At 31.7% G+C, this 16,969-nt stretch overlaps 3 protein-coding genes and 1 long non-coding RNA gene across 4 annotated transcripts; 2 read left to right on the top strand and 2 right to left on the bottom strand.

Moving 5' to 3' along the window:
- The first annotated feature begins 562 nt into the window (after positions 1-562).
- Positions 563-2,021, top strand: LOC146539447 (mitochondrial import inner membrane translocase subunit Tim29). Its single transcript, XM_085208157.1, has one exon. The coding sequence runs from the start codon at positions 720-722 to the stop codon at positions 1,293-1,295; it is 576 nt and encodes a 191-aa protein (XP_085064283.1). The 5' UTR covers positions 563-719; the 3' UTR covers positions 1,296-2,021.
- On the bottom strand, positions 1,841-13,384 carry LOC146539446 (putative RNA-binding protein EEED8.10). The gene is made up of 13 exons (XM_085208156.1): positions 13,126-13,384; positions 12,958-13,052; positions 12,548-12,693; positions 11,647-11,786; positions 11,348-11,418; positions 10,735-10,900; positions 9,911-10,101; positions 9,564-9,650; positions 7,529-8,033; positions 5,543-5,748; positions 5,067-5,198; positions 4,574-4,739; positions 1,841-4,383 (listed from the first exon to the last, which is right to left on the bottom strand). Exons 1-13 carry the CDS (start codon positions 13,193-13,195, stop codon positions 4,295-4,297), a joined length of 2,064 nt encoding a protein of 687 aa, XP_085064282.1. The 5' UTR covers positions 13,196-13,384; the 3' UTR covers positions 1,841-4,294.
- An 870-nt stretch (positions 13,385-14,254) lies between these two features.
- On the top strand, positions 14,255-16,193 carry LOC146539445 (2-oxoglutarate and iron-dependent oxygenase domain-containing protein 3-like). Its single transcript, XM_085208416.1, has 4 exons — positions 14,255-14,641; positions 15,145-15,571; positions 15,660-15,812; positions 15,886-16,193. The coding sequence occupies exons 1-4, from the start codon at positions 14,553-14,555 to the stop codon at positions 16,162-16,164; spliced, it is 948 nt and encodes a 315-aa protein (XP_085064542.1). The 5' UTR covers positions 14,255-14,552; the 3' UTR covers positions 16,165-16,193.
- On the bottom strand, positions 15,693-16,924 carry LOC146539444 (uncharacterized). The gene is made up of 2 exons (XR_014879515.1): positions 16,708-16,924; positions 15,693-16,462 (listed from the first exon to the last, which is right to left on the bottom strand). It is a non-coding gene; the product is annotated as an uncharacterized LOC146539444 (long non-coding RNA).
- Positions 16,925-16,969: the final 45 nt, after the last annotated feature.

The raw sequence follows: 16,969 nt of genomic DNA, 5'->3' as shown, positions 1-16,969 counted from the left end.
AAAATCTGTCCTAAAAAAAAGATTCTGGTTCTATGTTAAAAGTAGATTAATTTAAGACATTGACGCATGTACACCTATTTTGTATTAAATTAACTACAAATATAAGTTACTCGTTTTTTTCTACTAAATGAATAATATACTTATTTTATACAGAACCTTAAAAGATATTTATGTTAATGCTTATTTTAAAAATTTATACCTCCAGAACTTGGCAAAAAGTGGGGAACGGAGTGTCTTAACACTAGGTTCCCTCTGCCAACCCGGCTGTGTGCGGGAAACAGCGTGAAGCTGATTTAATTAATTTTTTTGATTTAATTTTCTGGCATTCAATCAGTAAATGAAAATATTTATCTATATACTTCTAAAAGCGTAAAGCGTGGAAGTCACTTTGCTTTAATTTAAAAAAAATATATATAATAATATTTTTTACAAAAGTCCTTCTCCATTTTTACTCATCATCTCTCCTCCGCTGACCTTTAATCTAAAAATGAAATAGCAACAATTACACGAATTTTAGATGTCACAGTCACATGTGAAGGTAATTAAGTTGTCAATGTCATTGTCAATATTTTCTGATTGTCAATTCCTATCAAACTATAAAAAATTAGGAGGACTGTCTGCTCCTAATTTTTGATCTATTAAAACCAAACCAAAAATAGCTTTTATGACTTATTTATAAATTATTTCTACTATAATATTCCGTACAGTTACTGAACAATATGTTACGAACTTTAAGGAAGCCACCAGATTACATTATAAGAATTCAAAATAGAGTTAAATTTCCAGAAAAGTTAAAGGGGACTGTTGTAGAAAAATGGGCAAATTACTGGAAAAATTTGTTCATAGATTACCGACAAATGTTACAAGATTTGCGCACAGACATACAAGATGATCCACAAAAAGCTATTAAATGGACTGCTGGCTTAACCACACTATACGCATTGGCAAGAAATAATCCGAGCGAGATAGACTTTAAAGACAATTTAAAGAAAACAACAAATGATGTAATATTAGTAAGTGATGATTGTAGAAATCCAAAATCTATAGATTACCTTCGTTTTTTACAAACATGCTATAATGAGGAGGTCATTCATTATAGGTCTTTTGGAATCATTTCTTTCATGTATACTTCTGAATTAAATAATTCTTGTGACTTATATAAGGCTCATTGTCAGTATTTAAAACCATCATATTTGAATTTGTTCACTAATATTGTGGATGTAGGTTTCATGGGTAAGTGGTGGAATACTCACATTAAAACAACTAATTATGATGTGAATCCTTTAGAAATGTAAATGTTATATAGAATGAATGAATCAGTAGAATGCTAATTATCCTAATTTATTGGGAAACATGGTTGTTCTGAAAATTATTTTTTGATTATTCAAACTATTACTGCAACCATACATATTTATCTACTACTAAATGAAAATCATATTTACATACATAATTGTCATAAATGAGAAATAAGAATTTAACAAAAAGTACAGTCCTGTAACAAAACATACTATAACTTGCAAGCAACATTTGTTTGTATATATTTTTAATTTTCATATCTTATTTGTTGGACAACTTATACTTGCTTATATTGAGACTGACAATAAAATTTGAAATTGTTCCCTAGATATTTTTCTGTTAAGTCTTAAACAGTGTAAGTAACAAATAATAGTATGGATAAGCAATAGTTTGGATAATCATACAAGAACTGTGTAATATTTTTGTTAATATGCCATTCATTCAGTTATAATTTTTGTCAAAAAATATTTGATATTTTGTTCCTGTTAAAATAGTAACTACAGTAAGGTATGAATGTTTGAAAATTAAAAATAAAAGAAGTTACTTTTGATGAAAATGTTTGTATTTGTTTTTTTTTGTACTAATTAATAAGTTTTAAACAATGAATGTATAAAAACTAAGACCTTCTAAACAAACCATTAAGCACAAGAACTATCCTAAAATGCAATCTAAAAATTTTATTTTCCTGGTAATATTAAATTTTAATTATAATTAATATAGATGAACACTTTTGTGTATATTTATTTTAAACAAATCTAAACAAAAATCTCTTCTCTATGAAAAAATAAAATGGTAAATTTAAAATTGTTGCAAATTGTGTGTTTGTCATATTTTTAATTAAAAATGTGTTTCTTGACAATAAAAATTAAGATAAAAAAATCTATAAATAATTAAATTAACATAAGGTATTTTTTTCATACACACATTGGGTAGTAGCAATAAACCTAAAAATTAATGTGTCACCCCTACTAAAAAGCCTAAAAATATAAAATAGTTACTGATTTATCAAAAACACGAATAAAATAAAAATCTATCCTTGATAAAAAATAAACACTAACTTGTCGATTACAATTATTAAGTTCATACAATTGACATATTTAATACAGTTATGTTATATAAAATTATTAAAAAAATGTTTAAATATTCATCCATTTCTATTAACATTGTCTAATGTCAAAATAGTTATATTACATTTAATATATTGAATTACCAGTAATAACATAACATTTATTATAAAATTGGTAAATTCAAAAGTAATGCTTAAATAAAAAAAAAACATTTTAATATTTTAAAATTATCAACAGAAAGTTTGAGGATTTTTAGATGACTTTGTAGATTAGGCAGATGTCGCGCAGTGGTAACCGCAACAGTGGTAGGGTACAATCTATCACAAAATATTGAATGGTTTTAATTTAATTTTTAATGGTTCTAGGAATAATACAATGTATGGAAAATTTATCAAATTGAATCCTATTCATATAAGCAGAGACTTTATTAAAATATAAATTGCCAATTTTTACATCTGACAATATTAATAGGAATGTGCAGTATTAGTATGAGATAATCATTAAAACTGCATATTATAATGAATTAAAGAAAAGACTAAGTCCATTTTTATTATCAAAGTAGTTTTAACAATCACCCATACATTTATTTCATGCATTATTATTGCACAAATATAATAAACAGAATAAAAAAGGTCATCAACAACTGCATAACAATTAACCGGCAGATTTAACACTATTTACTGTTTCATTTATATTTAAAAAAAAAAAGGAATTTGTGTCAAAAAGGTGGATTCATTGATTCACCTTTATAGATTTATGAGGTAATAATGTATTTGTCGGAGATTATGAATATGGAACGTCAAGTTGTTTGACTTGGGTGTATTCAGAGGACGGCAGCACTGTCAGTTGTTAGTTTTAACGGAGGTGGGGTGAATGACGCGACGTTCCTAAATAGAGGAACGAGTTGGTTGTACTGAGACGTCATCTGATTTCACCGCGTTCCGAGTATAGAGGAGGCGTGGGCGGTTCTGATTCGTTAGGTATCTAACGAGTACCCACCTAACCGCCCACGCCTCCCCGCTTCGTTATGTTTATTATTTATAGCTACCATTCGTTTTTCATTATTACTTTAAATACAATGTTGAACATTATAAACATTTTATTTAATGCTAATTGTATAGGCATAGGTAGGTATATTTTCCAGGGGGACCTGGCTGCTGGTCACTTGGGAACAATGAACATATTATTGGAGATTTTTTTTTAATAATAATAATATTTGCAAGTTAAATAATTTTTTGAACTTTCTGGTCATGACCCACCTAGCTCCCCAAACCCCCACATCCATGCCCCGATCCGCAGTGAACCATACAATATATATTCCTTGGCTATTAGTATTGTCATAATAACTATTAAAACTATTTTTAGTGAATTGTTCACCAAGCATTGGAAACAAATGTAGCTTGTGGATCAACATTATTGTACAGTCTTCTAATTTTTGAACAGGCTCACATAATGTGTCTGTACGGACTATATAAAATTTTATAATATTACAATTTATCATACAAATTATACCAGTTATGAAAAACTAAAACATAGTTACATGAAAAATTTACACTATCACAATATATTTCAGACTTTGCTTATAAGTACTTATATATTTATTTAAGAAAAATTGTTAAAGACTACAAAACCAGAATTATCATAGCGGCAACACATTCATCACAGATATATGTAAAATTCATTAATCACAGGATTTGTAAGAAATTATAAGTATAAGTACTACAATACAATTATTAAAAAACTAAAATAAAAAGAGAAAAAAAAAAACAGAAAATAAACAAACCTTATTTGAATGAATCTCAAAAGTTATAAATACAGTATAAAAAGCAAATTCTCCTCTTCTTTTAAAATAATTAATAAAGAATACTACAATCATATTAAAAATACGAAACGGAATTAAATAAAAAAAAGGATACTATCATCAAATGACACTAGAGAAGAATGACGTTGTGCATGGCCTCATGCAATTGGAAGACGTCATCATAATCTTCCAAATCGTCATCCAAAAATGGGTCATCATCTGGGTAAACAAGAAATGGAATTAATTGAAAAAAATAATTTAAAATTAAGAAATGTACTGAGTAATTAAAGCTTTTAATTCATAAAATTATTACTTTTTCTTTTATTTTACACAAATATTTATTATTTAATTTAGACAATTTAGCCAAAGAAGTATTGAAACAAAAAATAAAAAGATAACAATACATTACCTTCTTCAAAGAAATCATAATCGTCATGGTCGTAAAGCATATCTTCCAGCGAGGTATCGGAGCTCTTATCAAATAAATAATCAACAAAGTCGGGACGGAGTTGGGGATTGCTTCTGTCTTCGTCTAAGTTCACAGTTAATAGCTTGTGGCTGTCATATTCTATGGGCTGGTGAAAGTTATATATTAGCTATTAGTTTATTTCACAAATATATAAGCAAAAGTTGGCCTTCCTCGATAAATCGACTTTCAATTCGGGCCTGTAGTTCCTTAGCGTTCAATAGTGCAAACCTTTTCGGTCTATTAAAATATTTATAAAATAGAAATATTATATGTATGATTGGACCTGAATTTACCCAGAACTATAGTATTTCCTTATATAAGAACATTTTGATTGATTAAAACCGGATTAAGCACTAATGGTGACCGGCATCATAGTGTGGATCAGGTATAAAGCTATAAAAAAAAAACAAAAAACCACAAACACACAAATCACCTGGCGATCCATCATGGCGGCGGTGGTGGACGCCAGTCGCAGAATGAGAGGTCGCGGCGCGAGGCGCAGCGCCTCGCTGGCCGCGCAGATCAGCGCCGCCGATATATTGTCGCAGCCGCAGAGGTCCAGCTCCTGGGGATTTTATGTTAATGTTAAGAAATGTATCAGGACAATATACGATTATCAAGAACAATTTAATTAAAGAAAGAAGGTAAGAAAATAAAAATATAAAAAGGTTCACACTAGGCCAATCTCATTTCAATTAAATTATTCACATAGAACAAGTCATCCGCAAATTAGGTTGGGAGAATTGTGGGTTGGAAACAAATGGAAAAAGAGCAGATTTACAGATGAGATGACTTGATTATGTATTCATCATCTAAAAAGTTACAAGCAATGTTAAATAAATTAAATCTACAAATATACAGCCCCAAAGTAGCATTACTTATGTATGAAAACACGTATAGCGCACTTACCCGTAGCGCCCTGCACGAGGCCAGCACCGCCTCGAAGGGCGCGTCACTGAGCGCCGAGATGCCGCGCACCGTGAGAGCCGCGAGCCGCGGCAGGGAGGCGGCGGCGCGCACGCCCGCGTCGCTCAACTGCGCCAGGTACGACACGTCAAGGCGCGCGAGGGACGTGCAGCCGGTGCATATCGATGTTATACCTTCGTCGGATACGCCTGTGTGACGCAATAGCATATGTGTTTTAAGAAATCTTTGAAATATCTGACGTGACGGAGGAGTACAGAGGAGTACCTCTTCAAATATCCAAGAGGCTTGGATCCGAGTTCCAGCGACTTTAGATATTTTATACGTTTTCTAAAGTTATTTGCTAATGTTGTCATTTTTTAAATATTTATTAGTTCTTCTTTTTCGACTTCTTTGATTGTGATTTTTTTACCAGCAAAAACAAGCATCAGTAAGCTCCAACAATGATTTACGAAAAACAGTTAAAAAATAAACAAAATTCATCGTGACAAACGGTGAAGTTGAAAACGAAAAAGTTTAGTATCCAATAAAATTTCATTGTGCAAAAGTGAATGAAGACGGATCATAAAAAACTGCATAGTCTAAAAGTTATTCTAAGCATCAATATACAAAATCATGGACTTTAGAATAGATTCTTGTACCAACCAATCAAAACATCAACTATATTTACAATTGAATAAAAATGTTAAAAGTGTATAGACGCCAGGGAAATTAAAATTCCAATACAGAAAATTACTAGATGCTACAATGCAATGCCTTAGAACAAAATAAACAAAATGCAAAATAACTATTAAAAATAAATCAAAATTGTAAGTGAAAGCATTACTAATATATTAACTTCTATTGATGATAAATTGACTTCACAAGTTGAGGAATACCTATTAGGAATACAATTTAAGGACCAAATTGAATTGAATTGTTAAAAGTATATTTTTTTTTTAGTATTTTTATTAACTCTGATACAGATATCTCAATAAAATAAGACTAGTTTAACCAAAACCTATCCAAATTAAGGAATGTTAGAATTGAAGAGAGGAAAGGATGAGAAAAGACAGAGTAGGGAAATAAAATAAGAAACTAGAAAAATATATTCACAAAACAAGAGGATCAAAAAATTTCTAAAAGAAGTTAACTAAGCGGACACAAAAATAATGGATATCCAGCCTAAAAACCAAACAATCCAAAAAAAAATACAAAAAGTTACCACAGATTATTGCAAGCAAAGTATATTTACGCAATATATTAAACAGGATTCAGCTGACAGAAACATATATCTGCAACCAATATTAAAAGAAAAAGTACAGAAATTCGTCAGTTTCCAGAAACTTGGAAAAGACCCAGGGCCCAACAATATACAAAGTGAGCCAACAAGCTCCTTAAGCAAATAATGGAAGAACTAATCCCAACATAAACGAAAATCTTTAAAGACATTAAAACGGGCATTATTTCAAACTAACTTACACATTATACTTCTACATAAGAAAGGAGCTCATAGGTTATTGGCAATTACAGGCTCATAAACCTTAAATCTAATGTAAACAAAGTATTTGTAAAAATAATTTTAGAAAGGATATTATAAACTTTACAAGAAAATCAGCAGAGACCAGGCAGGCTTCATAATGAACTTCAGCACAATAATCATATCCATCATCCACATTATAAAGCAAATTTAAGAAAACTGAATTGAATGAAATCTGAATGAAACTGAATATATAAGAAAATATCATATATAAGAACCCGCCATTTACCATTATATACTTACCGTTATATTGAAACATAACATCTACCACCTATTTGATTTGCATGTACTGAAATCCAACTGTCTGGTACAATTATTACAGCAATTTTTCGACTTTGTCACGCATAGCAGGGTACTTACGAGACATAACGTATTCCTATTAGTTATTATTTGTATATCTCAAATATATAAATGAAATACTTAGTTAAACCATTATAAATGATTTGACTCACCAGAAACAGGAAAAGTTTTCCTTGAATTGCAACTGGAAACATTTAGGGACTCCAGTTTTGGACAGGACTGAGCCACAGTTTTCAACACCGCATTAGTTATATAAGTATTTCTGCTCAAATTCAATATCTTCAACTCGGACAAGCCAGATAAGGCAGAACAAAACGCCTCACTGTTAGCATTGGGCAGACAGAGGTCCAACGAAATGTATTCACTTAGGGATAATTCCTCCAACTTGGGTAGCTTATTTAATATTAAAGGTATTATTTTCCACATTGTTATAGGACAAACGTCTAATTTCAGCGTGGTCAAACTCGGTAAAGTGACTAATGCGGAACTAAGCACAGTCCCCTGGAGGCTGTAGCAGTTGTAGAATGCTAGTGAGGTCAGTTTCGATGGACTGGAGTTGGTTAGGAACAGCCCTGTGACGTGTGTATTGTTGGCGACGGTTAAACTCTCTATACACGAATCATTCTTCACAAGCTGTACTAAACTTGAATCTGTCAACTGAAACAGAATAATTAGTCTTATTGTCTATACTAAAATTCATTATAATCTATATTAATTATAATCTATTGTCTATATAAAAGGGAAATTGTTTGGTTGAGTTTGTTAACCTTATGGCCTGAGATCCTCTTGCTTAAATCTGCAGAGATATGTTTTTTTTAATGAAACTTATATTTAAGAATAGGGGAGAGATAGAGGTAGAAGAATCACGCCGCCATCACCTTTAATTAAACTTTTTCGTAATGACTTTTTGGAGAAAATTGCACTCATATGTTTTTATGTGAATCGCAAATCATTTGAAAGAAAATCCCACAAAGAATTCGAAAATCAATGGTTGCCAGCTCTTAAATAATTATTTTTTTTTACAAGTTGAGTCGCTGAGTCTTCCCAGTAAGTAATCGAAGATACTTGTGTTGGGAATGACTCGCTTCTCCGCTTGGTACATTTAAGCTAATAAAATAATAAAGAATGAACTAACAAAGTAAATAAATACTAAGGGGGCCATAAATGTTTGCATTTGTACCTGCGTGTGTGTGTGTGTGTGTGTGCGTGCTTGTGTATATTAATAAATTATATTTAACTGTGCCTTGTGTGTAAAATATAGAGATAATATTATGAAAGTAAAGTTTCAATTTATGTATACGAAACACACACAACGTTCTTGCATGAGTACTTTTACATGATACTGAAGGAGGCGACTTATCTTAATTGCACAAAGTTAACGATTGGAAACCGTATTGCCGTTTTGAAAAACTAGAACGTACATTACTTCTTGGGGCAACAACATAATTTCATCGTTTCCTTAATTTATTTTTATTAAAGTATATATTTTCGTGACACTTTAAGGTAACATTTAAAATAAAGAGTTTTCTCACAGATAATATACCGCTGATTTCATATAAGGTACTTAGTATGGTAATGAGAGCTCTTTGTGCTCTTTCTAAACTAAGAAAATGGGACTTTGCAGAGCCACCCCAAATCGGGATGCAGCACTTAATGTTAATAATTTGCACACATATTTTTTTAATGAATTATATATCAAATTAAAGCTTATTTTCCCCTCAACACTATTACACATAGTTGCCTAGAAAATAACTGCTGCTGGCTTAACTGGATCGCCAAACGCTACGGTCTCTACATACCTCTTTCGCCTCGTCCACTGTCATCAACCTTTACATACATGCCCTTCGGGGGTTCTCATGCTTATTACGCGACCTTCCTCCAGTATCTGTGATACTATGTTTTCGAAGGTCAATTGAGGTCTTCCAATACCTCTCTTACCACTCACTTTTCCATCATAAATCTTTTTTGTCATTCTTTCATCACGAACGTGCTCAGCCAGTTTGGGCACGTCAAACAAATGAGTGATGAAAGAATGGCAAAAAAATATTTATAACGAACTCTGCCTACACGCTTATGTACGGGATGCAGCATGACGCAATGAATACATATTTTTAATGATCTTGATACATTGGCTTATTTGTAATTTGGTTTTTATTATGTAAGTGTCACAAATAAATTTGAAAGTACCTTATTACATGACACAAACGATAGACTTCTTAGATTCCTGCATCCATAATTTAGTGGGTTCCAATTTTTTGTATGCATTCCAATAATCTGAAAAGAAATAACTGTTTTAATAAAACTTTAAATATAAGAATAAAATATTTGTTAATACTCGGGAATGTGAATTATTGTCATCATCAAGAAATAAGGCGTGGTGTCGTTATCCACTACTCGTCGCCCAATGTCTCGACAACTTGTTCATTATAAAATTAGGTTCCTTCTGCCTAATGCTATATGTGAAATACAGCTTGAAACTAAAAAACGCCAAAAATATAAACAATAAAAAGACCATAATATTTTAAAAAATACACCTTGAGTTCTTCCAAATGAGGACAGAACTTGCCAATCGTATGCGCGGTACGGTCATTTAACGCCGACCAGTGGTGATCTATATGCAAACGGAGTAGAGATCCGCCAAGCCTTTGTAAGACACGACGTAGCACCGCAGTGGTTAATGTTACGGGCACATGCTGCCACCACACAGTTTTAAATAGACGGATACCTAAAATTTGTTTATAAATATATATTTATAATTTAACGAATAAAAAAAAGTTTTATAAAATATAATTACATTTTGAAACCGTCGTAGCGTAGAAGCGCAGGTGTGCGTTTACAAACGCTACGGTTGTGGGTTCTATTACTAAGCAGGGGAAAGGAAATATTTGATATTTTTATTTCCTCGATCTGGTAAACGTGGTGTTGTGTTCCGCCACTCAAATTTCAAAGCCTTCATAATTCGGTGGAAAGTGGAAAATGGAGTGTTTTAACACTAGGTTCCTAGGTTTCCTCTGATTACCCTACTATGTGCGGCATACAGTATGAACCTAACAATTATTTTACACAACATAACAAGACACCTGTTTATCACAGATTAAATTTCAATTTTAATAAGTCATATATATATATATATATATATATATATATGACTTATTAAAATTTAATAAGTCATATATATATATATATATATATGACTTATTAAAATTTAATAAGTCATATATATATATATATATATATATATATATATATATATATATATATATATAGTAGACTAGCCGACCTGAACGGCGTCGCCCTCTTAAACTATACCAGTGGTTCCCAACCAGTTTATAAATATTTCTAAAATATAACAACTTACTTTGTAAATACTCTTGGACCATACTTTGCCATTGCTTGCTGACCCGCTCAGATCTAATTAAATCTCTAATAGAAACATATTCTAGAATGTGCGTTAAACAATCCCTGTTCAATATATCTAGTATGTTGTAAGTTCTGTTGCTGTCGTCTTCAGTTTCTTCGCTTTCCTAAAATATTATGATTTTTAAAGTGTTATTCTACACTTAAGAAAGAAAAATATTTATTTACAAAACTTAAAAACAATAATTCAGCTAGTCATGGTGCAGGGGCGCAAAGTGTGACTGTAAATGCGACTGGTTGTGGGTTCGATCCCCACTTAAGGAAATGAAATATTTACTTAAATTTATATTTCCATTTCCGCACTGGTGTCGAAACTGGTGGCAAAGCGCGACGTTGAGTTCCGCCACTCAACAAGTAAAGAATTCGGCAGGAAGTAGATAATGGAGTGTCTTAACACTAGATTTTCTCTCACAGCAGGGGAGAGAACATGCTGTAAGCGGGAAACATCAAATTGAACGATACGGAAAAAAAAGTTAAGAAAAATAAATTAATTGTGTTTAAAAACATTCTTCCGCATCTATTAGAATTGTATTTGTATTTGGCTTTGTATTTACCAAAGTAGGCTCTTCATTGGACTCTTCTCTTTCTACTGCTGCAACAGCCTCTGATGAATCAACCATCTCATCTGCAACAAAGGTTATAAAAATAGTAATACACTCAGGTTGTTATGTATTTTTTTAGCTTCATATTTTATCCAGCAGGGAAGGCAGAGTGTAAACAAGATTCTACATTTCCTACTCACTTCCCAATTTTTATTCATTACCCCCTACTGGGAATCAAATCCCACAGTAATATGCACACTTTTACCTTTTAGAAAAAGGTAAAATAAATAGAAACATTGAGGGAGGTATACCTCTGTTATCATCTCTGCGGCTATTAGACCAATGAACTTTGCCATCAGCGTCTTCCAAGGGTTGATGCCAACTGTCGGCCGGTGATATTCTTAGATTTCGACCGCGCAAGGTTTTTTCATGAGGTGGGGCTTGTAGAGCTCTGTAATATTACAATTATTAATATGTATTGGTAGCACATACAAAGTAATGAAGGCAATGGTTATGGGTGGATTCCCAATTAGGGTAATGAATTATTTTCATTTCCTCCAGCAGTACTGACTTCTGCCACTCAGATGTGCAATGTCTCAAACTCAGCCAGTAAACTAGTTACTCTCTGCTTATCCTAGTTTGTGTCACATCAAGTTATAGTAATAAGCCAAATTACTAACTACCGTCATAAGGCCAGTGTGGGTCAGGGGCATAAGTGTGAAACTGTAAATTCAGCGGTTGTAGGTTTGAATCCAACTTGCAGGTAACATTTAATATATTACTTTATTGGGTCCGCAATAAGGCAACGTGTGCCAGTGCATTTCACACCTCACCATACAAATCGGGAATGGAGTGTCTTAACACTAGGTTCCCAGGTTCCCTCTGCCTACCCTGCTATATGTGGGGTATAGCATGAAGCTATATAATATAAAAGGAAAAACTAACTAAAGTAATACTTTTTTATGGATTCATTACGTTTTTTTATGACCTAGTAAGACTTTTTTCGTTCTACTATCTTTGTCTAGTTAGCAGAAAGTAAAAATTAAAAGTTGTGTCATAGACCACTCTGAATAATTATCCTCTCAGTATCAATTAGGCTTTTTCTGTTAATGTCTGTATTGATTAGTAAAAAGGGCCACTAAGAATGTCAAAGAACTTATCCTTAACCAGTAAAATAAAAAGATATATGAACAACTTCTTAAAGCCACTTACTTGTGAGCGTCTGAAGGATTACTAAAAGTAACAAAGGCATATGTTGGTGTTGGACTTCTATTAGATATCTTGTCTTCCATTTTTAACCAACAGCTCTTGAGAAATCCATATTGGGCGAATACTGCAAACAGCTCTGACCTAGTGGTCTGAAAATAAAAAAAAAATACTTAAGTTGTTAAGTTGTTGAATATTTAAGTTGAAGATTTTATTTTAATAATAATGCACATTCATTATAATTTATGTAAAAAAATAAAATCTATATGATAAAAACACACATCCATAAATGTGCATCTCAAGCAATTTAATTATTTGTCTTCAACGAATTATTACCATAACCGACGACGACGACCGAATCCGACGAAAATAACAAAATATTTTAGCAATGTTGGAATATGGCATTTTTATATTACCTTGGGTGGTAGATTTGATACGTATAATTTTCTGATAGGTATTCCATCTTCGGTGTGTGTAGGATAACCAAACTGTTGTTTTGAATTTAAAGCAACTGAAAAGAAATAAAATAATTATTTTCAATAACACGTACTCAATACATGTATAAAAATACGAAAAGTACATACAAAGCTTTCTATGGACAACGTGAATTACTTCGTTATTGAATAATCGTTCATGTTCCGCGTTGAAATACATGGCTTAAAATCAATATATAGTGGCAGTGATAATGTTAGAATGATTATACACACAGCTATTATTTCTTAAAAGACTATGAAACACAATGAATTTGATGTATACACTTAACAAAAATTACTATTCGCAAATGCAATCAACATACAACGGTCGTGATTTTTTTCATTGAGTGTTGCCTCGTGAGAGTATTATATTATCTTAATGTTGCCAGCCTGCAACTAACTAAATGACAGCTAGTTGCCAATAACATAATAAGAATGGCAAGTTGTTTTGTAAAATAAATGTGGATTATGAGCTTATATAATATCACTAGGCTCTCTGTGTAAATGTAAATATGTAAAAAATAATATACTGCAAATTGTAAGCCGACTTTTGCATTTTTTGTGAGGTTACGCCAATAGTAGAGCCAGAACAAAACCATCTAAAAATAAAAAGGTCATTTATTAATAGTCATCAGAAAAACATTTATGTATGTACACACGTAATTAAACACACAAATAAAAAAAATTGCTAAAAATTATATCCCTTTCGTTATCCTTTGTTTGTAGATAATGTAACACTAATGTAGGGCAGTTGCACAAAGTGTGACTGTAAACGCGACTGGTTGTTGCTTCGATCCCCACTTGAGAAAATTTAATTTTTATTTAAATTTATGCTTTTCATTTCTTCGTTCTGGTGTCCAGGCAAAGCGCGGTGTTGAGTTCTGCCACACGCAAGTCTCACTTTGTGCCCCTACGCCACAACTGGCAACATTTAGATTATTTTATATTTTTAAAGTTATGAATATTTATAAAAAGCAACTTAAATTCTAAAACTTAAAATCCACCCCATTTAAATGTTTATCAGTTGAGTCCTTAATTTACGGCATTTCGAGCGTGCCAGTTGAGCACTAATCGCTTCGCCAATGTCACGTTGTATGGAGAACACGGTAAAAAAGAGATTATTACACAATAGTAGAATGCATGTCAAAAAGAGATCCAGGTTTATCTACTATATTCTATATTGACTTGTATGTGTTTGACGCTTTCAAATATCTGTCAAATGTCAATCACAATTGTTTGACATTGGCAATATTTGCACTGCGCTGTAGATGCAGTTGCAGTGATATATAAGTCTAAGATTCTTTTCTACACCGAAAGGATATTAAATATTATCTTTCACGTATGAAAGAGGAAATATTAATTTAGATATTTTACAACCTTCTTAGTCTTGCCTTATAAATTTATCTAAAAATTGATATATTCGTAATATTTATTAGTGTTGAAACTATTGTTTTTGCTTATTATCATAATATTTTCTGTGTAAATAATTGTATTACTCACGTTTTGCGGTTACTCTTTTAATATATTTGAAATATAGAATGGGGGATGTAAAAAGAAGAAACAAAAATGTTCCTAAGGGTGAAGAAAATATAAAAAATGAAAAAACCAAAAACGTCCCCGTAAAAGAGTAAATAATTTGCAATATCACATAATTACTTGCCTAGGGTACTCAGCACGTAGTGCCTTCTGAATCCGGCGAAATGTGGGGAACGGAGAGTCTAAACACTAGTTTCCCTCTGCATACCATGCTGTGTGCGGGTACAGCCTGAGGCTGATTTTTACTTCTAAAATGCTGATTAATTATTATATTTTATATGTTAAATGTGTATTATAAAATACCGCGGGTTTTCCCGCATAGCAGGTTAGGTGGAGCTAATGATGTGTTTAGAAACTCTGTTCCATGCTTTCTGCCACATTTTTGGAATATTGTATGTTACATAGCAAAATTTGATAAGTCTTGTGTACAAGAGTGAGGAAATGAAATTAAATCATTCTTTTGGGATTCATCCCACAACATTAAGAGTAAGACCTTTCCACTGTACTATGACATTTGTTTTTATGTTAATTATAAAGATTAGAAAATTATTCAGATTAATCTTTACAATATGTAATTATACTAAAATTTCACAGATCCCTCAACAAATCTCTACCACTTCGAATTATATCACGAATAGTAGTAATTACATCACTCCTAATAATAGTGTATTTTTCTTCTAAAGAGAATATAGTGACATTTGCAAAACAATCAGAATTACTACCAGGAAAAGGTGTAATAGTAGAATGTTCTACTGAATATACACAAGAAGTAGTAAAATATGAGGGTTGTGTCCCAAGAGATTGTAAGAGATTTGTCACTGATCAAGTAGTTTCAGAAAGAGAGGCAGAAGAGTTGTTGAAAATAGCACAAAAAGGCTTAAAGCATGGAGGTTCTTATGGTGGAGCTTCCATATTAGATCTGCACAGTGGTGCACTATCAAAAGGACAACATTTTGTTAACATATACAAGCTTAAAGAAACGAAACATTTATTCAATCAAAATGATTTTAATGCTTTTAGAGTATGTTAACATTTATAATTTATTTTTATTTGAGGTTCTTTATAATAAATACATGTCTTTAATCTTTAAAACATTTTTTTATTTTCAGGTTGTAAAAGAAAAAATAAAACACACCATTGCCCATCATTTTGGAGTAAGACCAGATAAAATCTATTTGACACACCCAACATTTTTTTCAGAAATAACACCTAAAAAAGCTATCACAATTCATGATGAATATTGGCATCCTCATATTGATAAAGTAAATATTGATTTATGAATGTAAATTTTTAAGTGATTCATATCTATTTTAACCATGCTTGTTTATTTTTTAGGAAACTTATAAATCATTCCATTATACAACATTGCTCTACCTTGGTAATTACGGGATTGATTTTAAAGGAGGCAGATTTGTCTTCATAGATGGCAAATTCAATAGTACAGTGGAACCTAGAAAAGGCAGACTGAGTATGTTCACAAGTGGTGGAGAAAATCCACATTATGTGGAAAAAGTGACCTCTGGAACCAGATATGCAGCTACGATTTCATTTACATGTGATAAGAACTTTGCCATTGATGATCCTAGTACTAGCAAATATACACCTACAGATTAATGAATACATTCCAATACTAGAAATCAAAAGGGTTTTATTTTTACTCTGTATGGAATAAGTAGTATAAAAAAAGATGGTAAGAATAGAATGAGACCTTATTTTCGTGAACTAATTAGCTTACCACATATTAAAATAGATTTTTATTTTAAGCATTAAGAGGTCATTGTGGAGCTGTGGAACAGCGACTGAACTTCAGTGGTTGCAATTCTGATCTGATTTTCAGGCAATGAATTATGTCAATATTTCATTCATCAAGTTCGTCTCTCAACATCCAGTATCTTTCTCTCAGCGACCCTTTCTATAAGCGAGGACATAATCTCACTCATATAAGTTGTATAATTGTAAAAATTAAGCGTATTTAAAAAGAATATTAACTTGAAACGATAAACTTGCTATTTTCTAGTCAATCTATGTCATAACAATAATTATTATAATATTGTAGTGTAAAAAAATATTTTTGAATTCTAAGCATAAGCAATTTTTATATCCACAATAAAAAAGTAGCTTATATTATACAATTGGAAAGTAGCTAGAAATACCCACCAAAATCGGGAGTTTTAATCCATTAGGAGGTATTGGGGACTCTTTGATTAAGCATTTTTTTCATCAAATTCATGGCATATTCTAGCATTGCCTGACTACCAGTAATGGTTTTAATATTTTCAATCTACTATGGGATCAGATTATTATAATAGATATGTATTACATACTGCTGAACGTGGAAACCGGATGAGCGGAATCTCTTAATCTTAACAGTAGGTTCTATAAGCTTATTATGTGTATAGAAAATTAGAAATTACGTTAA

This window comes from Heliconius melpomene, chromosome 4 (genome assembly GCF_056956725.1).
Source record: "Heliconius melpomene rosina isolate 202511_hmr_F chromosome 4, ASM5695672v1, whole genome shotgun sequence".
Lineage (NCBI taxonomy): Eukaryota > Metazoa > Arthropoda > Insecta > Lepidoptera > Nymphalidae > Heliconius > Heliconius melpomene.
This window is presented reverse-complemented; position numbering and strand designations above follow the sequence as displayed.

Coding starts and splice junctions, on each gene's coding strand:
- LOC146539447 (XM_085208157.1), top strand. CDS start 720: ATGTTACGAACTTTAAGGAAGCCACCAGATTACATTATAAGAATTCAA.
- LOC146539445 (XM_085208416.1), top strand. CDS start 14,553: ATGGGGGATGTAAAAAGAAGAAACAAAAATGTTCCTAAGGGTGAAGAA. Junction 14,642..15,144: donor AAAAACGTCCCCGTAAAAGA/GTAAATAATTTG, acceptor AAAATTTCACAG/ATCCCTCAACAAATCTCTAC. Junction 15,813..15,885: donor GGCATCCTCATATTGATAAA/GTAAATATTGAT, acceptor TTTATTTTTTAG/GAAACTTATAAATCATTCCA.
- LOC146539446 (XM_085208156.1), bottom strand. CDS start 13,195: ATGTATTTCAACGCGGAACATGAACGATTATTCAATAACGAAGTAATT. Junction 12,694..12,957: donor TATCAAATCTACCACCCAAG/GTAATATAAAAA, acceptor TTTTATTTTCAG/ACCACTAGGTCAGAGCTGTT. Junction 4,384..4,573: donor TTATGATTTCTTTGAAGAAG/GTAATGTATTGT, acceptor TTGTTTACCCAG/ATGATGACCCATTTTTGGAT.